We start from the raw sequence: 24,722 nt of genomic DNA on the forward strand, positions 1-24,722 counted from the left end.
AATATTTTTCAATGATTATAAACTAAGAATATGTGCGTTTCATTGCCAGCCTCTGTACCAGTCGGGTTTTCTGTGGTTTTCCCATATAGTTATGGAGGTAAAATGTCATTATAGAAGTACCTCCATACTATTTAAGACCGTAATGCAAATGCAGGTACTGATTATAACGCGTAAGTCGGCCACAGTCGCAGCACATGTGTGCCGGGCATGAAAAAATCCCGACATGCAGGGGGGTGGGGACGAAAAAGTGGTTGAGAGTTATAATGACGGGGTTGAGAGACTATATTGCGGAGAAAAAAGTGGAGAGACAATAATTCCCCACCCTCCCTTGTAAAACACTCTACAGTGATACAAGTAAAACCATCCTCAATTATAACCTCAATTATTATTTAAGGAAATAGGTTTTTTTTTTTGTCAAATTGAATTTCGTTAGAACAGTTTTGTATTTGTGGTTTTTTAAGATTCATTTGCAGTGACTGTTAATTTAATTTATTAGTTTAATATATTGTGATAAGTAATAAGTTATCGGATTACATTCAAAAGACCCCATTTAACAAAAAATAAAATTTGTTTTCGTTTATTTATCTTTTCTTGTGCATATACGGTAGTGATTTTATGTCCAATATTTATTAATATAATCAAGAAAATAAGATAATTTTGTGACGACCATATTTTTATTTTACAAATAATTTTTATTTGTAATATAAGTTCTATTATTATTTTATTTCTATTATAATACTATTCTTATTTGTCATATACAATTATTGTTGGAAATATAAATTCTTTTTGTCGCATTTATTTATTAAATTATCAATGCTAAATCGTAAAAAAAATTATTAATCAGACTGCCAAACATTTGTTGTAGTCTCAGAACGATTCTGTAGAGTTGTGTGAGGTAAATAAGCTCTTTAGCTCTCAGAGCTCAACGATGTAGAGTTGCAGGAGCCAAACGGTATTGTTACCATAAGAAAACGTTAACCTACTGGAACTTTTTACAACTAACTAACTACTATAGAGTTCCTATAGCAAAATTTTTTTCTCCGTGCAGAGTTTTGGACTTTGCTGTTCGTCCGACATCGATTTTCTTTGAGATTTTAGGCCTATCTAATGGAAATTTAGGAATGTATTTTCACGATCTTATAAGACAAGTTTTCTACTTTCTCGATAAGAATCCAAGTGAATTCATAATTATATTAATGCATCGAGCCAATGATGTAAAAATTGACGCATCTCTCAATAATTGTCAAGTTATTGACTACCACATTGAAAATATCTTCGGCGGCTGGATGTTAACAAAAAACTGGACCCTGGATGATCCCATCGAAAATCACCCTCGAAAAATACTTCTGGCTAGTTACGATGAATCTTTTCGAGAGTGTGCTTTTAAAATGAAAGAAAAGTGTCCAACTAATACAGATCCGATTTTTTTCATTTTGGCCTGATAATACAATAAATGCACTTCCAAAGTGGATTTTCGTCAAATATATGATAGCATTCATCAATTCAAAATCACGTAAATGTTATGTTAACGATATCAGTTTTGATGATTTGAAAAACAGTCGGCGGGTCGTTGCTAAAGATGGTGGATATGAGTTAAATGGAACCTGTGTTCATCTCATGAACGAAATGATGGCTAACAATTTTAAAAGCCTACATTCTGTTTTTATTATCGTCATTGCTGATTATGTGACTTAGGAATTGATGGATGTCGTCAATGACAGCAATTTTTCAAATTAGAATTGGAGAATGGGTGGAAACTGCTAATTATCATATGTTTCTGAAGGAGACGTTTTTTTTTTAATAAAACAAAATCATAATTGATATTGTACAAAATATTGTATTAATTTATTACATTTGAAGGAGAAGGGAAATGGGGTATCTCGAAAATTTAGTCAAAAAATTTTTTTTCCAAAAAGCTTTTAAAATAATTCTTAAAAAAAATTTGTTTTTTCTATAACATGTTATTTTCATGATTAGAAATAAATTTAAACTCTATCTTGCATTTAGCTAGTAAAAATATTGTAATTGACAATAAATTTTGAATAAATAAAAAAAAAAGAATAATTAGTGTCAAAATTTTATGTCAAATATTAAATAATTAAACCCTTGTCCAAATCCTAAAAAATTAAAATCTGCAGTAGAATTTTTCCGAGTGTCACGAAATAATTCATTAATCAAAAAGTCATTTGAATTTTTATTCAGCATTGCGAATGTAACATCTGCACTTAGAGGTAATTCGTTTCCGTAATTCTTAAAATTTAAAGTTACTTTATAGCTACTTCATCCTGTCACTCGTTCCGGTAATTACACCGCGATTCTTATTGCAGTTTAGTAGGAAATCGCTTGAGAAGACAATTCAGTCTACCGTATCCTGGACTGCTTGATTGCCCAAGTTAAACCTTTGTGATAAATTTTATTGTGTCCTCGGTGAGTTGTGAGTTAACCCGAATTGAAATTTACGAATAAGAATGTTTACATCTTTATGTTTCATTTAAATCTAGAGCACTGAAATTCTATTGGAATTTTTATTCACTTTATTTACTGCCGTTTTATACTTTCTTTTTTACTACTATCATTTATTTGAAATTTTTTCGCTGTACGTTTTCTCGTACTCAGCTCCATGAATTACTGAGTATTTACATTTAAATGGCTACTTGTAAAAATTTCTATTAAACTTAATTTATGTTTTACAATCTGAAAGTAATTATTTTTCAAGAAAATTAACTATATTTCATATAAAATTTCACAGACTGAAAAAAAAATTGACTTAACTCTTGGACTAAGAAAATCGGTTTGAAGAATTTTATAGTCTTCTTTTTTTTTTAATCAAGTTATGAATTTCTCTAATTTAATTTTTTCTGTATAGTTTTTAAAAAATGATCAAAATTTCGATGAAATATATAAAAATTCTTATTTCAGGTAATTTTTTACATTTTTTGAAATTACGATACAATATGATATTTGTTTGCATCAAATTGTTTAAATTTTCACGTACACAGTAAAAGAAAAACTTTGTTCAAATAAATATCTTCTTCAAAATTTAAACTTTGTTTCAAAATATTTACATCTCTCAATTATGAGAATTGAAACTAAAGTTTAATAAAACTTAACAAAATACTATGTATTATCTCTTAAATATTTTTCTATATTTATAATTTTTTTTAAAAACATTTTTAATAGAAATAAAATTTTCTTACAAAGTTGCATTGTTACTTGTTTTACTTTTAAGATATCGATATAATTGGTGTCGACTATCTTCCAAGTTCGCAATAATTAAAATAATAACCGGTATACTTATCGAAACAACTATTATCGACTATCCATCCAAGGATATTGAGTCATAATTTGCATGTGTGTGTGAGATATTTCTTTAAAATTTTGTTTATAAATTTCGGTTTTAAAGTCAGCGAGTATTATCAAACAATTCATCCAAGATGCTTAACAAAAACATAAGTAGAAATATTTATTGCTACCGAATATTTGTGTTGAATAATTTTTAGGTAGATTTCGTAGAAATCTATCTATTGCATTGTCGGAATTCACACGGAATTTTGTCATTTTAACTCTTATTTAGTCGAGTAAGGCTTAAAATTAGCATTGGTTCAAAAATTTATATATTTATGTATATATATATATACGTAATGTAACGCGGTTTGTGGACACGATAGCGTCTACAATTTTCAATGGATTTAGATGAAACTTGCTACACATATTCTTTGGATAATAACCTTGAATGAGTTTAAAGATGAGCGAAATCCGTCAATAAGTTTAGAAATGGTAGCTGTTCAAATTTATCAAAATAGTGAAAATTACATTTTTGGTGATTTCATTGATGTATAACTTTTGATTGAAAAGAGATGACTAATAGTTGATAAATTCTTGTGAAAGCTCATAAAATTACCTTTAATTTGATGTATATGACATTGAAACTTTGACCATTCTTAGTTATTTTATCAAAGTTAAGAGTTCTATTGAATCATTTTCAGGCAATGTATAGTACAACCGACTTATGAATGTTATTCTATCGAGAATTTTCAAGAGATCCTAACAAAATTTAGTATATAGATTCCTTGGACAATTAGCTTGCATAAGCCTTAAAATGAGCGGTCCTTCAATTAGTTCAGAAATAGTAGCTCTTCAAAATGATCAAAATAGTAAAAATTACGTTTTTGGTGACTTCACTTATGGATAACTTTTGATAGAAAAAAGATAGCTAATTTTTAATAAATTCATGCAAAAGCTCACAAAATTACCCCTAATTTGACGTAAATAACGTCAACTTTTTGACAATTATTAGTTATTTTATCGAAGTTAAGAGTTCAATTGAACCATTTTCAGGCAATGTGTAGTACAACCTACTCATGTATGTTAAAATAAATTTCATTCAATGTCAAACGAAAGATATTGAAACAAGATGATAATTCATTCTATGAAATCTACCTTCCATTTCAGGTGTGGCCGAATGGCGTTTTTTTCTTTTCGAATAGATAATAAAGACAATAATTTTTGGCAGGTCGAATTATCGAGACTATTTTGTAGGAATATTCAATTAAAAAACATGTCCAAAAATTTTTTTGTATTATCGCTGATAGCATGCGTCACTTTGATCGCTTATGCTCAAGAAGAAACACCAGTAGATAAATAAGAAGCGGGATAATGTGCGGAGGGGGGGGGGAGGGTATGATCCTGTAAGTATACCTGACACTTATTTTAGTATGAATTCATATTCTTAATATTTTTAATACAATTCTCTCATAAAAAAATTTCAAAACTTTTACTAACAGTCAAAATATTTTATTGATTAATTTTTTTTTTTGCTGTGAAGGGCATTATTGCATGAATTTTGGATCCGGCAACAAATATCGCATGCCAAAGAAAAGAAAAAAAGAATCATTGCGCTATTGCTAGGATTTTGGATCCAACAGCAGATATTGCATGCCAAATAAGCCTAACAAATAAAGAATCATTGCGTTCAAAGTAGTATATGTTTAAAAATTAATTAAAACAACAAATTTTTTTTTCAATAAAAATATGCATTTAATTTTTGAATCAGAAATTAATACGGACGACTATTGTAGAAATAAACTTATTGATAATCTTAAAAAATATATTTGTATATTCTTGAATCAAGCAAAATAATATCTTTATTCGATAAATGCACCATACTCAAACGATGTTGGTATGATCCTAATTTACTAATACCGGCCTCAAAACCAGAGAAAAAATAGTAGGGAGAAATTGTACCTGTTTAAAATTTTTTTTTCTTAACAGAAATAAAAAAATACAAAAAAAAATTAATAAATAAACAATTATGCATCTTGTTTCAAAACAAACATGCTTCTTTCAAGAGTAAAATCTTTGAATGGAGAATAAAAAATTTTCAATTTAAGAGCAATAGTTTAATTATTCAAGATACAATTTTTTTTTTAATTAAAAAGTACTGTCTTGAAACAAGATTGGTATTATGAAGAAAATAATTTACTTGAACCACGTTATTTGTTTTTGTGTACAAAATGTCATTTATGCTTATTTTACTTTCAAGATATCGATATAATTGGTCTCGACTATCTTCCAAGTTCATAGTAATTAAAAAAATTAACCGGTATACTTATCGAAATAATTATTATCGACTATCTATCCATGGTTATTGTGTCATAATTTGCATGTGTGTGTGCGATATCTTTTTAAAATTTAATACAAAAATTGCGGTTATAAAGGCTCTAGATCTTATCAAACAATTACTTCCAAGACGCTTAACAAAAACGTAAACAGAAATTTTTTTAGTGCCAAATATTTGCGAAGAATTAAATTTTTTTCCCGAATAAATTATTTAATTTATAAATTTTTCGCTTTTGAAGAATTTAAAAGTAAAATATTTTTTTTTGTTTTCAAATGGATAATAAAGTAAAAAATTCTTGACAGGTCCAATTATCGAAATTACTCTGTTAGAACATTCAACGAAAAAATACGCCCAAAACGTTTTGTGTTTTGCTGTTGGTAGCATGCGTCACTTTGGTTGCTTATGCTCAAGAAGAAGCGAAACAAGCAGAAGAAACGGAAGAAGCGCAAGAAGAGGAAACATGTAAGTAGTTGGATAAAACCGTGAGTATATATAACGCTTGTTTCAATATAAATTATAATTTTTACCAAAAATTTTTGACATAATTTTTTAATTTGAAAAAAATTCAAAACTTAAATCTACAGTAAAGATATTTTATCGTTTAATTTGTTTCTTTTTCTTTCATAATAGTGTGAAAATGATGATGAGAGCTGTTCTGGGATTTGCGAGAAAAAGGCGCCTTCATTGCCATATTGCGCGACAGAAAGAATAAAAGACGAAGACATAGAATAGGAACCATAACTAAAACCGGAACCTGCCGACGTCTTTTCTGAGTAAACATATGGCGCCCAATAAACTACCGATTTTATGATTTACTTTTAAAAACTATTTGAATTTCGTTCTTATTAATAGATTATTAATCTATTTATATCTAGCATAAAATTTGTGATTGTCTTTGTATAAATACATTATTAAAAAAAAAAAGTGTTGTATTAAACAAAATAGTTTTTATCAAGAAAATTATTCTTTAATGTTAAATATAATATTCTGCTATATCAATTTGAAAAATTGGTCTTAAATCGATAAGTTATAAGTATTACAGTGGGAATATTACGTTCAAAGGACTCTATGTTTAAGAATTAATTTAACAAAAAATCCTTGTATGGTCTTTTGACTGAATTAATAAAATTTAGATACTGAATGAAAATATAATTATTTTTAAACGAGGATAGCTCGTTATCGAGAGAAGGTAAAAAATATTTAATTTAAGAATATGATAGTCATTAGAAGTAGAAATCAATTTCTTCTATTCAGCATGTAAAAGATTTCGCAGTTTAAAAATTAAAAATAAAAGTTTGCTATGAAGCAGGTCTCTATTTTTTAACAAATTGAAACAGGAAAGTTTTCGAGTGTTTTAAGCTTGAAAATAGCGGAAAAGTTATAGGTGTGATTTTCATGTCACTTTTTTCTGTGGGATTAACAGTAAATTTATAAAAAAGGAGATTTTTTCATTCCTTACACTGATCAAAAATTAACGTTTTGAAATTTTTTATCGACAGCCAAGTTGATAAGAATTTTATTAACAGAAAAAAATTTTTTAATAGAATTCTATTTAATAGAATAATATTAATATTATTAGCACACGGGTAAAAGTAAACTGTAATAAATAATAGCCGATTTATAATAAGTAATGATCAACTGCTAAAAATTACTATTTCAAACAGTAATATTCGCTTAGTGAAAGTCGAAAATGTTAAAATATAATAATTAAGAATTTTGACTTTGATATTTATCATTTCGTACCTAAAAAATGATCGATTGATATGTAAAAAGTACAAAATAAAGTTACTAAATTTCTAATACAAACAACGTCAATATTTACAAAGTAAAATGATAGATTTTAAATGCAACGCTAAAAATCAAACTATAATTATTGTCTAGCTTGAACTGGTAAAATGTATATTTTAAAACTCGAATTTTTACTGTTTCAAATGTTAAATTTTCCCAGAGTAAGACGCACTTCTCTTCATCTAAGTTCCTCTTCTCCTCATAGTATGGACTATATATTGAAACGGCAATTTTTACTGTTTGAAATTGTAATTTTTTAAGATGAGAAAGTTGTTATTTACTATAGTGACAGCTACTAATCATATTTTCGATATTAAATTATAAATTGTGGGCTTTTACACTTTCTACATTAAGTTCTGTAATATTTACATTTTTGCCACTCCGATGTCCGCTGTACTGTTTGAAACTATAAAAATTAACCAGAATCCAAGTGAATTTTACAGTTTACTTTTTTCCGTGTTCACTTTATAATATTTATCATTTAAACGCTACAATTTATTCTTTATATGGAAGAAAATACTGTTTTAAACAGTAATATTCGCTATGTGCAAGTCCAATTGTAAAAGTGTATTAATTAAGAATTTTGACTTTGATATTTATCATTCCGTACCTAAAAAATGATCGATTGATATGTAAAAAGTACAAAATAAAGTTACTAAATTTCTAATACAAACAACGTCAATATTGACAAAGTAAAATGATAAATTTTAAATGCAACGCTAAAAATCAAACTATAATTATTGTCTAGCTTGAACTGGTAAAATGTATATTTTAAAACTCGAATTTTTACTGTTTCAAATGTTAAATTTTCCCAGAGTAAGACGCACTTCTCTTCATCTAAGTTCCTCTTCTCCTCATAGTATGGACTATATATTGAAACGGCAATTTTTACTGTTTGAAATTGTAATTTTTTAAGATGAGAAAGTTGTTATTTACTATAGTGACAGCTACTAATCATATTTTCGATATTAAATTATAAATTGTGGGCTTTTACACTTTCTACATTAAGTTCAGCAATATTTATATTTTTGCCACCTCGATGTCCGTTGTACTGTTTGAAACTATAAAAATTAACCGGAATCCGAGTGAATTTTACAGTTTACTTTTTTCCGTGTATCATCAATGAAATAAAAATAAAAATTCTAGATTTCCATTAAAGACTAAAAAAACGGCAATTTTAAAATTTCCATTTTATAGAAGACAACTATTGATCTTAGTATAAGTATATACTACACATATATAATACACATATAATAATAATTTAAAATAAAATGATAAAAATAAAACAAAAGTAGAATTGGTTTAAGCAAATCGATGATACGACTTGTTTATTTATTTTCGAAGATGAAAAATCTAAAAGTTTAACTGCACTAAGACGGCACGTGTGACGCATCTAGCGTGGTCCGATGCAATAACGCGAATATTGTCGATTGTATACATGACATCAATGACGCTCAGAGTCTTTCGTACGTTTACTCAGTAGTTTCGATACCAAGATATTTTTAGTCCGACATCCGGCGATCCGCGCTCAGAATGTAAGCGAGATATTTATTTAATGCATAACCATTTTTCCAATTAGAACCGTCAATATTTGATTTTTAATATTATTGATCGTCGGATTTATTTATAGACATTAATGATGTAAATGTTTTGGGATAAATTTGCTTTACCGTCGATGAATCACCGAATTCTATGAACTTGAATCATTCGCTTTAATAACTGAATGAATGTGTATCAATCGAAGTGTTATAGAAACGCGAGACACAAGGAGAGTAAATGAATTCGATTGATTACTTACATACGTAAGCTTAATGAGTTAAGGCTCGGTTCGATCCAATGCTAATATAAACTCTCGCTTTGGCTACACGGTGAGAAATTTCCATTATTTTTTATTCTGCATGGATTTCAGATATTACAATGGTGCATATTACTAGTGAACCTTATTGACTCAGAATAAAATTTTACAATGGCCCATAGTAATTTCCGAAACAAATGAAATCAGACATAGTAAATGGTAGAAATTGAAATGTACCATAGTAAAATGAAATATGCAATAATTTAAATTTCCGAATGTACTATAGCAAAAAAAATAAGAAAACGTTTGTAAAAAATAAAAAATTTTAGAGTAAAAAATGTTTTTAGCAATCAAAAAAAATATCAAACCAAACAAGATTTTTTGTTTGCAATAATTTAAAAATATTTTTTTAAATATAGTTTTTTATTTTTTTTTTTCATTTTTAACAATGAACGGAGGATTTATTTTTGCAGTTAATTTTATTATGAATAATTATAAACACAATATATAACTTTTAAATTATTTTTTATTATTATTAGAAGTGTCGGTTGCAGGTTAACCATCAAATGTTTGTTTTCATTTTAATTTTTCACGGTAAATTATTAAATATTTTATTATTTATGAATAGAAATTTTCATTAACTATTCATGTGTTGATGGATTTATAAACTAATATTTATTTAAAACTTAATGTTTATTGCAATTTTCATAACACCGTTAACCACTACTGATAGCGTCTGTAGACTTATGTTGACAAAACAAAGCAGCACGAAAAAATGAAAGAGCGCGCGTCGCGACTGACGCACATACGTTTACTATGGGACATTTGAAAATTTCATAGTCACAATTTTAAATTTAAACCGAGTACACGTGACTAAATGTGAAACTTTTTTATAAATTTTTATTGTCGACTGAGCAACAGAAATTTTACTATGGAACTATAATGAAAAGTTTTAAGCACACTAACAGTTTTTGTTCTGTCAGTTTACGAAAATTTTTTATATATGTTTATGTAACAGTTGCATGGTCAAATTTACTATGGTCCCTAGTAAATATTGATTGGTACAATATGATATTCTTAAATTTTTATGGTAATATTTTGAATTGAGTCATTAAGGTTCAGTCTTATTATGTATGCATAGTAAATTTCTACAGAAATTTCTCACCGTGTAGTAACATTGTGGGTGGTAAGACACGAATGAAACTCCTTGATGCACTCCATCAATTACGAGACTCGACAACTCCAAATTCTCAGGCATTCGAAATGCTTATGCACCAGATTGGAATTTTAAGTGCAAGAGCTGCTGGATGTATTAACATTTATTTATAGTTTTATCTTTGAATTCTTTGGTTCTGCTGTTTTAATGTTCAAGCTGTTTTGGTGTGGAATCTTTTTTTATCGACTACGTTGATAGTTGTTTTTATGAAATGATAAATTTTAAAACTTATGGTTGTTAATATATTTTTTAAAAACAAAATTATAATATTAAGGGGGGCGATACATGTAATCACCTTAATTTCTACCGTTTTCTGAGGATTTTTTCAATTGAAAAGGAATGAATGAACCATTTTGGAATTTTGTAGGATTATTTATTATATATTGAAGTACAGAAAAAAATTTTTTTTCTTATTTTTTTTTTTCAAAATGGCCACCGTAAAAATGAATCTGCCGAGATCCTCTCGGAAAAAGACACTAATTTGCGGGCGTTTTAACTTCACGTACGGTGATTTGAAATTAAAAAAATTAGTTTGTACGTGTTCTTAAAACATAAATCTTCTAGTTAAACCAATAAAAAAAATCAAAAAATCGTAAATTGGCACACCTCAGAAAAAAAGTTCTATTTTTACCCTTTTTTCAATAGTTTTTTGGTAAAAAGGGTTCATTTTTGTAAATTTTTTTGGAATCTTAGAGGTTTAACTAAAAGCTATTACTATAAAGTAGACGTGTAAAAAATTTCATTGGAATCGGTTAAGAACTTTTTGAGTAATCCCGCCCGCAAATTAAAAAAAAGTCGTTTCGAGAAAAATACGTTTAGATTCAGAGCCGACTGTTGCGATACCATAAGAGCTGAGCACCTTAACGAATTATAACTTACAAAATAATGCGAATTTAAGGTAAAAGCCCCAATACATGATCATGTACCAGTATATGATCACTCCATGTATTTGTATACCTATATTTATGAATATAGATATACAAATACATGGAGTGATCATATACTGGTACGTGATCATCTATCGGGGCTTTTACCTTATATCTAAAAATTCACAGGCATATTTTTTGGGTATTATACTAACTATTAATGCAAAAAAAAAATTTGATTTTTAAAAAATTTTACATGTATCGCCCCCCTTAAAATCACGCCTTACAATGTGAAGAATACTAATTTTGGGAACTTTTTAAAATATTTAACAAACTCTAAAATAATTTTTTTTTATCTTATCTTTAGAAAGAGCTTTTAAAATATAATTAGCTGTTACTCGCCCGTTCCACTGGGCGCTTTATAGAATTGCATTTTTAGATCTAGACTTGAAATTTAATTAGACTATTGTTTTGACTTGCACAGATTCCCAATTTTATCGAATTGGCATGCACCTTTCATCCATGTAATTATTCTAGCTAATATTCATTGTAACTTTCAATGGGCAATTATTATAACATTCCCGTGTCTTTCTTACAAAAATGAATAATAATTGATTTGAAAAAAAAAATTTGTAATGAGCATTGAAAGTTTCAGTTAAAGAAATTGCAGGTCTCATAAGTGAAAAAATCTGCCTAGTATATAAACATAACCAGAATTAAAAAATTTATTTTAAACAAATGACAATCGAATAGAATAAATTTAGTTACAATAAAAATTCATTATTTTTAAGTCAAAAAAATATAGATTCCGGATAAGTAATCACCAACACATCACATACTCAAACCTTCTCCGAAACACGCTGCATCATATGGTATAAGTATTATTCCGATCGGTTCAGCAGTTTTCGCAGTATAACCGGACAAAAAAACCGGCTCTTCATTTATTGGTATAGATAAACTAAAATATTTCTATAAGAAACTTTAATTATTAAAAAAGACTATATAATATTAAAATCGAATTCTTTTCAAGTTCAAATTGTTTTCATTTGAAAATGTATTTTTTTTCTCACTTTAAAAATCAACAATTTAAAAAAAATAGGAAATCATTGATTTTTGCTCGATTTTCATGAATCGTGTATCAATTAAATTAATAGTGTATTAATTAAATCTCTACAATTTTTGTTTCTAAAAAATGAAAGCCAAAAAAAACTATTTTTTAATTTTATTGAGATAATTTCTTTGAACGAATCAATTCAAATGATAATGCAGTCTAAAAATGAAAAAAAAGTTTTCTAAAACAATTATTGAATTTTTGAGCTCTAAGAGCTCTTATGATATTTATTTATTTATTTATTCATTCACTTGAATAAAGACCGAATTATTCAAACAAATAACAGGGTGACTCAATATCACGCAATACATATGACAAACCGATAATTTTATCATTACCAATTAACTAATGTTAATTATTTAAAATTATTTTAAATAATTATTTTTAATAGCAATAAAATTTTCCTACAAAATTCGCTTCCTGTATTTTTTAATTTCAAATTATCAATATAATTGGTCTCGGCTATTTTCCAAGTTCATAGTAATTAAAATAATAACTTATATACTTATTTAAATAATAATAATTATTATTATCGACTATCTAAGCAAGGATGATGCGTCATAATTTGCATGTACATTTGTATGTGTGCGATATCTCTTCAAAATTTGTTATATAAATTGCGGTTTTAAAGGCTCTAGTTCACATTAAACAATTTCTCGGAGAAGCTCAACAAAAACGTAAGTAAATTTTTTTTGCTATTCAATATTTGCGTTAAATAATTAGTAGCTTTCATAGAAATCTAACTGTTTTTTTCTATTTTTTGGTGTATAGATAATGAAATCTTGAACCAAGAAATTAAATATTAATTATTATAATTCTTTGCGTAGAATTTAATTTTTTTCCGAATAAATTATTTAATTTATAAACTTTTTGCTGTTGAAGAATTTAAAAGTAAGATATTGTTTTTTTTTGTTTTTGTGGATAATAAAGACAACAATTTTCGGCAGGTCCAATAATTGACACAGCTGTGTTGGAATATTAAACTAAAAGAAATGTCGAAAATTTTTTATGTATTGTTGTTGGTAGCATGCGCCACTTTGATCGCTTATGCTCAAGAAGAAGCACCAGAAGAGCAACAACAAAAGCAACAATGTAAGCCGGTTGGAGAATTCGTGAGTATTTCCGACGCTTATTTAAATGTGAATTAAAACTCTTACCAAAATTTGTCAATATAATTCTGCGATTTTAAGAAAACTCAAAATTTTTTTTTCCATTTAAAATATTTTATCGATCAATTTGTTTTTTTTTTTTTTTATGATAGTGTTTCGAGAATAATGAGTGCTGTACTGAAATTTGCACGAAGCAATTGATGACGCTTAAATATTGCGCGACCGAAAGAAGCCAAGCCTCCATAGAGGAGGAGGAGGAGGAAGAAAAAGAACCACAACCGGAACCACAACCAGAACCATTAGAGGAGGAAGAACCTAACAACGTTCCTTCTGAATAGATATATGGTGCCTAATAAACCATTGGTCTTTGTTTAACAATTTACTTTAAAAAATTATTTCAATTTCTTTCCTAACAATTAATCAATACTTAGCATAATATTTGTTATTGCCATTGGATAAATACATTATTAAAAAGAAAAAGTTTTGTATTAGAAAAAATAGTTTTTATCAAGAAAAATATTCTTTAATGTTTAATATAATATTCTATTTTATTAATTTAAGAAATTGGTCTTAAATCGATGAGCGATAAGTATTACAGCAGAAATATTGCTTTCAAAGAATTTTATTTTTTAAATTTCATTAAAAAGAATTCATGTATGGTCTTTTGACTGAATCAGTAACGTTTACACGAAAAATAGTAAGCTGTAATAAATAAAAGTTTGAAAAATCTAAAAGTGCACGACTCATAATGCTCATTTAATTATGAAATATAAAAAAAAAAAAAAAAAAACTTAAGTCGTTCAAAATTAATTGCCGAAAAAACAGCTGTAGTAGGAGGGTACTGCACAAGCGCCCCTGGTGGAATAAAATGTACATAATATCTATAGATATAGATGTATCACCATCCATGTTAATTTTACGTGGATATATATAGATATACAGTCTTGTAGTTTTCGTTTTTTATTAATTGTTATTAAACGACACTGAATCAATTAACCATTCGCATTCAGTGACCTACAATCGTCGATTAGAATTTAACAAAAAAAAATTTAACTCAAATAATGGATTTTTTCACAAGTTACAGTGTTTCCGGGTTTCACACATGACGGACAGGAAAATTTTTTAACCTATTTTGGTGTTTTTTTTCAATTCTATTGCAGTAAATCAATTTTTAAAAAGTATGAAATTAATCTCCATTAAATTATCTCGACAATAGTATGCAAAATATCTTGATTCCGTGAACTAACAAGGCTATAATAATAAAAATAGCCGCCAAAATGAGGCGAAAAAAATTTTTGGATCGTAAAGCACTCTCTGATGCTTCGCATCATGAGTCGTGCAATAGTTGATTTATAATAAGCAATGATCAACTGCTAAAAATTACCATTTCAAATAGTTAAATCGTGATTTTAATAATCACTTTATAATATTTATGATTTAAACGCTACAATTTATTATTTACATGGAAGAAAATATTATTTCAAACAGTAATATTCGTTATGTAAATGTCGAAAATGTTAAAGTATAATAATTAAGAATTTTGACTTTGATATTTATCATTTCGTAGCTAAAAAATGGTTGCATGATATGTAAACAGTATAAAATACAGTTAATAAATTCCCGATACAAGCAACGTTAATATTTACAAAGTAAAATAGTAAATTTTAAACGCAACGCTAAAAATCAAACTATAATTACTGACTTGCTTGGACTGGTGTAAGCCATAATTTATAGCTAAATTTGTCATTAAAGACAAATTTGGGAACTGGGGAAATAAAGGATAAAGGGGGGAGGAGGGACCTTACTTAGTAGGAATTTTTTCGGTAACCGAAAAAATAATTCAGACAGCCCAGACCAGGACTCGAACCCGGATCGTTTGGTTACGCGCCAAAGGCTCTACCAGTTAAGCTATCCGAGACATTGTCCGTAACTACCATTCAGTCACCTAATAAGACCTACCGAGTAATTTTTATACTGTTTCAAATGTTAAATTCTCCATGAGTGAAACCCCCTTCTCCTCATCTGAGTTCCCCTTAGTATGAGTTCCTCATAGTATGGACTATATATTGAAACGGCAATTTTTACTGTTTGAAACAGTAATTTTTTAAGAGCAAGTAGTATAGTCTGTTGTCGGTAATTCAGTCTGGACTAGTGATAAAAATTCCAATTGAATATATCGGATTGTTTATTTGAAACACATAAAAATGTACTGGAGGTTATCAGGCTGACTGTCAATACTCCAAACACTGTTCAAAAAAATTAAACTATAGTTTATTTACTATAGTAAATGAAATTTTTTGTTGATAATTAGTTTTCTATCCAAACCTAGTTACATTTTAATAATTCTGTCTTATAAGTAATCTAAACTAAAGTAAAGATTAACCAAAAAAATAAATCAATCTCGAAGATTATATTGGTTGTGAGTTTATTAGTAATTTCCTTATAGTAAAGTTTATTTACTTGAATATGTGATGGGCCCGGAGATAAGGCAGTTTTACGCGCGAACTCTACCTATTTATTTATCATTTTGTTATTTTTTTTCAATGATTAAATTTAAAAATAAAAGAATCAATTTACGAAAGACTATTATTAACATACTCCTGCCAAGTTTAATGATTTTTTATTCAAAAATTACTTGGTCAAAAAGCGTCTCAGTATTTTGTCCAAAATTTGAATATTCTCTGTCCTACATGTTCTTAAGATGAGAGAGTCGTTATTTACTATAGTGACAGCTATTAATCACTTATTTTCGATATTAAATTATAAATTGTGGCTTTTACACTTTCTACATTAACCCTAGACTGGTCACCCGTATAGCGTGACGCCGCTTAACAACTACTCAACCTATAGAGACTCGCTATAGTGCGAGCGAGAAACTAAAAAAATGGTGACTAATCTAGGGTTAAGGAGGTACTGTGAAAAATCACTTTTCTTACAATATTCTTTAATTTTTGAATACGCGTACTTTTAAGTGTCCTCTATACGAATAAATTTTTTTAATAGTCCTTGCGGTGCTAATTTTCGAAATATTAGCAATTAAAAATCGTCCATCTAACATGTATTCCCTATCCTAACCGTAGTTAGAGTGAAGATTTTATTGAATAACAACCATACTTTTCTTAGGATTTTTTTGAAAAACAGAATATTTAATTGAAGTTATAATAAGTATTTTTTATCAAAAATAACATAAACGAGCGGTATTCATTTTTTTATAAAAAATATTTGAATTTAGCGACTTTCGATATTTTACGTGAGTGGAAGTAAGTGAGCGATAGTCTGTAAAGAGAGGCAGCACTAGCGCGTGAAAAAGAAACCAATAGCCATAATCTATTGGTGTCCTTTTTTACGTGGTATACCTCCTTAAGTTCTGTAATATTTATATTTTTACCACCCCGATGTCTGCTGTACTGTTTGAAACTATAAAAATTTACCGGAGTCCGAGTGAATTTTACAGTTTACTTTTTTCCGTATAGATACCGAATCAATTAATTTTTTTTAAGTAATTAAAAGATTTCGCTGTTTAAAAATTCAAAAAAATTTTTCTATGAAGCGAGTCTCTATTTTTTAAAGGAACAAATTAAAACTGAAAAATTTTCGAGTGTTTTGAGCTTGAAAATAGTGGGAAAGTTTTTATGATGATCAATTTTCGAATTCCTTAGTGCGGTATGATTTTCATATAATTTTTTTTCTGTTCGATTAAGAGTAAATTTATAAAAAAAGTGGATTTTTTAATTTTTTATACTGATTGAAAAATTAATGATTCAAAAAAATAAATCTTCAACTCCAAAAATTGATTTTGATCTTGAATGAAGTAAAATTTACTTAAAACAACAACAATTTTTTACTTTAAGAATTTTATTCTTTGATTCAAAATCAAAATTACTTTGTTAAATCAATTTGACCAAAAATAAAATTAATTTCTTTCTGAATAATGATAAAAATTTATTTTAAATACTTTAAGAATCTAATAACTCTTAAGTTTATTAACATAAAACTTTGATTCATTGTGAGTATTCAAACAAGGTTTAAAGCTATTTATTACTCTAAGAAGTGTAATTGTATTGACTTGGTTATTTATCTTTAGTTAGGCGCAAAGTTAAACTTGCTAAACGTAGAAAAAAGAAAAGTGAATTTATAATTTAAAAAAAAAATTTTTGAAGACTAAAAATTTTAATTAAAGATTTTCTTTCAGTAAGAATTTTCCCGATTACGAAAAATCTAGACTAACAAAAAAAAAAGTAGAATAATAAAAAGAAGCTATATTGAGAACAACGATCGATTGGTAGGTAGATGTAATATTACCAGTAGTTGTGGAGGCCCGCAAGGGAAATACAATTATCGGCCAATCAGCGAGTCTGAACCTCGTATAATATAACAGCGATTAGTTTTGGCCTTTTCTTTCTACCTTTCTGCAGTAACCGATACTACGGATTAGAAAAATTTCAATATTCCGATGAAAAGTTTTAAATGTGTCTTTTTATTCGCGGGGAAAAAATAACATGTGTTTTTTACGAGAGTGTAAGCAATTTTTTAGTGAGATTACAACTCGAAAAAATATAAACAGATCGATCTCGTGGAATAATAGAGGGAGAAAATGGTTATGAAAATAAAAGCGAGGACATGACGTGTTGAGGGGAAAACATTAGTTGTCTCTACTTGTATACATACAGTGTCACTTTGAATACGTCATATTCTTGTTTTCTTTTTTTTTGTGTCAACAAAAATATCTAACAGGATTATTTCATATAGACGTATCTATTTTTTTCTCATTATCATTATTATTATAACTAGAAATCTACAGTCACTAACTATCTGCTTGATGTTGTGAATAAAAGAACTTTAGCTTGATGATTTTTTGATATTTTTAATCATCATATACGTAGTCTAGGTACATTAAAAATAAATTGAGAAATGCCATTCGGCAGCCGAAATGGAAATAGATTTTCTACTTAAATAAAATCACAACACTAATAATACAAATACTTCAATTACACACTGATAGAAGGATTTAGTTCTATTTAATAAGATTTAGTAACAGATACTAAATGATTTAGTAACAAACCTTTCATTACCAAATATTTAGTAATAGGTACTAAATCATTTATTAAAGCTCATTTAGTTCTACCAAATAAATATTTAGTAGTATTTAACAAATGATTTATTGGTACTCAATAAATCGTTTATTGGTATCAAAGAAATTAATTTTTTAACTAATTTTAGCGTGTAACCTAACTCTTTAACTTAAAATAAATAAAAATAATTAAAATAAATAATTTTAAGTAAAAATATAAGGTATTATAAAGAAAAGAATCTCATTAAATTATATTTTTTTGTTTGAGACATTTATAAAATTTAAAATTAAACAAGTTTTTAACACATCAATAATAGACAAATTAAAAAATGTAAACTAAACTCCACTGAGGAAAGACATAAATTGAGAAGACATTTATTGAGAGTATGTGTGTTTCTAAAGGTTTAATAAATCTCCCAAAATCGAGCTGAATAAAATAATCCGAACAAAAACAGTTTCACTGTAAAAAAAATCGCGCCAAGTCCACGTTCATAAAACTATCAAGAAAAAAAAATTTCTTTTTTCTTTACAAAAAGATATAAAATAAAAAAATTAAAAAATCCAAGTAACCGATATGATTGTATTTGATTTTCGGAAATTAAAAAAAAATTTTATTGTAAATTTGAAAATTAAAAAAAAAAATTTGGAACGTATTTAGTGTGCGTGGTTGCAAAATATTTTACTTTTAATGAAATTCGTAAAATCTATTTACTAGGACTTTAAAAAAATTGAAATACACAATGACGCACACCAATAACGACTGTGAAAATAAACGCTCATATTAATTGAGAAAGTCCTTCGTGTGTTGCTTTAGATAATTAAAAAAAAAAATTATTTCGGTACGATCATTTTTTCGACCAATTTCCCTGCCACATACACCAATCCATAAACACAGACACACGGACGTCCAGAAAAGATCATTTTTAATGTTATTATTTACTATGTTAAACAAAATAATTGTTATTGAAATATATTTTATGTGCCTGACAAATTATTTGACTTGATATTAGTACACTCAGATTAACCTGTAAGTGCGATATAAATAAAGAAAAATCAATTTCAGTTTCGAGAAAACTCCTTTTTTTTTAAATGTTGAGAGTAGAGCACTACCTCAACGCTTCGCTTATGAGGCGTGCAATTTCATTAAATATCTATAGGCAAATAGGTTATTTTCAGTCTAGGAAAATAAAATGACATGGAAATTAAAGCTCGTTTAATGGGCTTTAAAATGCAATTTACGAAAATTCGATAAGTTATTTTATTAAAATTTATCCGCGAAAGAAACTGCCAAAATATGATTTACGATTTTGAAACCCTGTAATTTCTGAACTACTTGACCGATTAAACTCATCTTCGAACTTGACCTTGGTATTAGTCTAAAGATTAAGTATGTTGAGTTTGGAGAAGATTCATTATAAAGTAGAGGCGCTAATATAAACTTTTGAACCATATGTATTTTCTGAATCAGCTCGACGAACTGAGTCAGGAAATAGCAAAATTTTTCGACAAAAGTTCTGCCATAAGGACAAATGCAATAGTTAGATTTCTATGAAATCTACTAAAAATAATATTGCTATCACAGTATTAGACAAAAATTATTTAATGGACAAATTTCTCGGAGCAAACTCATTAAACCAACAAACTATTCAAAACGTCAAAAAACTTAATATTAAAAATTGATCATCACCAGAAATATATATAAAATGAAAAATTTATTTAACTAAAAAATTTTAATATATTTTAGAATTTTTGATATTAACAACACAGTTAAAAATTTATGAGAATATAAAAAAATTATCTAAATTGTTTTTGTATAGATAAATTTTATAAAAATTCTTTAAAAATTATCGTCTAAATCACAACAATTATGGGACATTCCGTAAGTCCTGATCTAAGTGCAATTTTTTGTAATAATTGTTCTCAAATATACTGCATTAAAATTTTTTTTTTATTTTACTGGAGACTCCGGTAAATTTTACTCACATTAAACTTTAAAAAGTAATGTTACGGATAAATGATTAGCAGTGTCCTAGCAACCTATGATTATAATACAGTCCGATATTTTTCTTTTCTATATATTAAACTAAAATTTCTCACGGTGTATAAATGAATATTTTATGTATTAATACATACAGTACAAAATAAATAATTAAAAACATTTATCCATGCCATAAATTGAATCTATTTATTACTCTGAAAATTCAACGTCATAAATCAACTGTAGCTGAAAAAAAAGAGAAACCTTTAAAAGGCACAAATTCAGGTCAGGACCTTTTAAATAATACTAAATTTAACTAAAAAAGCCTCTTTTTATCTCATATTTACATCGGAGACAAAATTTTCCTAATTGTTTTATTTATATAAATTAGTGTTATATTATTTAATGTAGTAATGCAACATAATGAAGAAAACAAATATATCACTTGATAATTTACCGGAAGTTATAATAATAAATTTTTATTCTACCTATAATGAAACTGTAGTCTATTCTTCAAAATATATCTATATTTATATAAAAGAGACTTATAGTCAAACAACATGTGTTGTTGATACGCAGAAATTTCTAGTAGCCAAAAATAGTCACCGCGGATCAGCCTCAGGGTCATCTGACGTCACTTAGAGAGTCTAAAAGTTGTTGGCTTGTTTTTTTTCTACTCAATTGATTTAAAGATTTTATTTACTGACCAAGTTATTAAAACTAAAAATTATTTTTCTGGACTCTATTTCCGGTATGTGTTTCGGGTGAAGAAATAGATTTACCAGAGCTGAAAAAATTAAAAAAAAAAAACAAAAACAGGAAACTTAACATCGTCAGTACCAGTTTGTTTTTACTAAACAGTAAACAGCGTGCATGAATTATTAATAACAATTTTCGTTCAGCTTTTAAATACATCACTTTGTAAAATGTTAATTGAGATAATTAAGCCAGTGGCTTTGTAATAATAATTATACGGCTGTTTTACAACTGAGGGATATTTAAATTTAATTAGAAGAATTTTATAAAATGTACGCTGGAAAATTACTAGATGAAGTATTTATTTTTATTTCTGACGTTTAAGATTTTTAATAGCTCAATTTTTTTAATGAGTGTCTTTTCAATAATTAGTCGTATTTTTTGCTGGAAATGTTTTAAATTAAAAGATTTTATTTTTTTTGAAATTAATAAACATTTTCATTTAAAAAAAAAATTTAATAAAAGTTTTGAACTGAAATGAGCGCTAGTTTTTTGCAAGCAATTAATCATTTTACTTGCTTTAAAAATTTATCTATATATTTTTTAACTATTAACCAGTTAATTTCTCCCATAATATAAAATCTTGATTATCAAATTACATTTTTTTGTTGATCAAAATTTTTTTTTTTAAATATAAGAAATTACATGTAGTTACAATTATAGACTGTAGATTATTTTTCTTAGACAAAAATAATTTTTCTGTGATGATGTCAAGACCATTTTATTTAATAAACAATTTTCTAATTATAAGAAACTAGTTATTGTTTAATATCTTAAATATTTAATGACTAAATTATCAACGACAGACACTTTTACGTTATCTAGCAAATAAAAAACTTCAATTAGATAAGTTCATTGGATGAATCTCTACACCGAGTAGTAATTATTTATATTGGATTTTGTTCTAATAAAAATTTTATTTATTTATGCAATAAAAATTTTTTTTAAAGAATAAAAACTTACAACTAACTGAAAAAAATGATTAAGTTCTTTAGTAATACGGCTATTGTTTGCTGACGTGCAATCTACACAGTAAAAAATTTTTCGTCAAATTTAACACAAAAATTTGTGTTGATGACTTTTTTTACACAATTTGTGTTAAGTCAACACTCTATTGTGTTGAATCAACATACTAAAATGTTATATTCTACACAAACATTTTTACACTTTACACAATGACGAAAAGTTTTTTACTGTGTAGTGTTTAAATTTTAATTTATCCCAAGAAAATATGTTTGTTGATTTGAGAGTTAGGTTATATTGAGTTAAAGTTATTTTTGGAGCAAGCATAAACAAATTTTGGAGCTAAAATTTAGAAAAATTCTTGAAGCAATCGATTTTTTTCCTGTAAGTTTTCTTAAAGTAGTTGTTGTGGTACAATATTGTCAAAAAATTAGAGATTATACGCGCCGCGAAAGTATATGAACTTGTAGCTAAGTAATCCATAATTTTTACGTAAGACTGTACCCGTGGAGACGTAACCCATACAATTGTTTCTGTCCGACTCTAAATCCGTTATTTATAAATAAATAGACGGTCAAAAATTAAAAAAAATTGTTTGTTAAACTCACAACAAATACATTAAAAAAGCTGTCAGTTTTTTTAAAGTTTCCGACAGTTAGTTTTTTTTATAACTAAGAAACTGGTACAGAACTGTAGAAAGCGTATGCAATCAATGTTAAATATCCAATTTTTAATAATATTCATCTCGGGTTATAGGTGCTCAATTGACTTCAAATTTTAAGGGTAATTGTGTCATTACGTCCTCAATAAGTATACAAGAATTTAGAATTTTCTGACGCTATGCCTTAACCATAACAACTACCTTGATTAAAGAAAAATATTCTTAATAAAATTCGAACTCGTCCAAAATTAAAAGAAAAGAATTTCTTTTTTAAATCTTCCAGATATTTCTTTTTTACTCCAATTCAATATTCAATAATTTATATATTCAAAATGATTAAATCAATGTAATTAAATCTTTGACCCTGATTTTATAACCAAGTAAACAATTTCTCAATTCACTGAGAAAACAAAGATTTCAAAGCTCTTAATCACCCAAAATCCAAAATAATTAATTCAATAGTTTCCGAACAATAGTCAAGAAGACATTTACACCGATAATCGAACAAAGACAGAGGATATAGAGGAATGGAACAAAGCTAACCAAGGTACAAAGCTTTCGCTAGTCCTTATCCTTCCAGCCTACGAACTACTAATTCTCGGACAATTAATTTCAGAGAATACCAAGTGAATCTCAAGGATATTGTGAATTCTCGGGCTCTATGGAGGGAAGAAAACAGAGATAGAAATACATGTATACATAGGATAAGCCTGATTATTGCTTTGCACATTCCCGGCAGTAGTAGTGCCCTGTGACGGGTCAGACACCTCTAACTGTAGCTCGAGCAAAACCTAACGTTAAGTACTTACTCTAGGCACGGTGTACTCTGTACTGTGTACTACACACACTATTTTCTCGTACTCATACTCATGACTCTTTCGTTCTCTGTTCTGTCTAACATTTACCCCGACAGTTTACCGAGTTCACCCTCACCCGGAATATATTACTATAAAGTTGTACATTTCCACTGCACAATAGTACATACAGAAAATCAATCATCGTTCTATTTTTAATCCCGTCTATTCACCTTTCAAACTTCCCGACTTGCGTACGATATTATCAAGCAAAAGACGATTGAATGTTTGAAATACGCGGAATATAAAAATCGAAATTTAAATTTTATTTATAAAAAAAAAACTAATAATAATAATTAAAGAGCATTTATTATTTTAAGACAGCTTTCCCGATCTGATTTGATGGTAGACTACACTGATAGAAGGATTTGTTTATAGATAAAAATGTTTGTTATTATTTAACAAATCATTTATTAGAGACGACTTTTTAGTCCTTAAAAAATATTTCTTAGTATTTAAAAAGATTTACTAATATTTAATAAATGAATATCAGATTTATTAAATACAAATAAATTATTTTAAATACTAAGAAATATTTGTTTAATACTAAAAAATGGTCTCTAATAAATGATTTGTTAACTATTAACAAATATTTTTTAATACAAATAAATCCTTCTATCAGTGTATTCAATTTTTTTATTTATCAATTATTACGCCACAATATTGTCGGTATGAGCACCCATACTATCCTCGGGTGAATATATAATAATTAAAAATTTTTTGATTTTAAGACAAATTTAGTTAGAATTATAGAAAAATGTTATTTTTTTGGTTACTTAAAAAAGTTTCATTGAGTAAAAAATAACATCTATATAATTTTAATTAAATTTGTCTTAAAATCAAAAAATTTTTAATTATTATATATTCACCCGAGGATAGTATGTGTGCTCATACCGACAATATTGTGGTGTAATAATTGATAAATAAAAAAATT

General features: G+C 27.3%; 2 protein-coding genes and 1 long non-coding RNA gene across 3 annotated transcripts in view; 2 read left to right on the forward strand and 1 right to left on the reverse strand.

The window, feature by feature from the left end:
• LOC123262356 (receptor-type tyrosine-protein phosphatase mu) overlaps positions 1 to 24,722 on the reverse strand; it is a 127,799-nt gene that overhangs the window by 64,110 nt on the left and 38,967 nt on the right. The window lies entirely within an intron of this gene.
• On the forward strand, positions 3,460 to 4,550 carry LOC123262360. The gene is made up of 2 exons (XR_006508928.1): positions 3,460 to 4,363; positions 4,453 to 4,550. It is a non-coding gene; the product is annotated as an uncharacterized LOC123262360 (long non-coding RNA).
• On the forward strand, positions 12,964 to 13,985 carry LOC123262358 (nucleolar protein 3-like). The gene is made up of 3 exons (XM_044724525.1): positions 12,964 to 13,073; positions 13,344 to 13,508; positions 13,658 to 13,985. The coding sequence occupies exons 2-3, from the start codon at positions 13,389 to 13,391 to the stop codon at positions 13,841 to 13,843; spliced, it is 306 nt and encodes a 101-aa protein (XP_044580460.1). The 5' UTR covers positions 12,964 to 13,073; positions 13,344 to 13,388; the 3' UTR covers positions 13,844 to 13,985.

This window comes from Cotesia glomerata, linkage group LG4 (genome assembly GCF_020080835.1).
Source record: "Cotesia glomerata isolate CgM1 linkage group LG4, MPM_Cglom_v2.3, whole genome shotgun sequence".
Classification (NCBI taxonomy): domain Eukaryota; kingdom Metazoa; phylum Arthropoda; class Insecta; order Hymenoptera; family Braconidae; genus Cotesia; species Cotesia glomerata.

Excerpts from the sequence above, each read along its gene's own strand:
- LOC123262358 (XM_044724525.1), top strand. The coding sequence starts at position 13,389 with ATGTCGAAAATTTTTTATGTATTGTTGTTGGTAGCATGCGCCACTTTG. Across the intron at positions 13,509-13,657 it reads GTAAGCCGGTTGGAGAATTC|TGTTTCGAGAATAATGAGTG; the intron begins GTGAGTATTTCC and ends TTTTTATGATAG.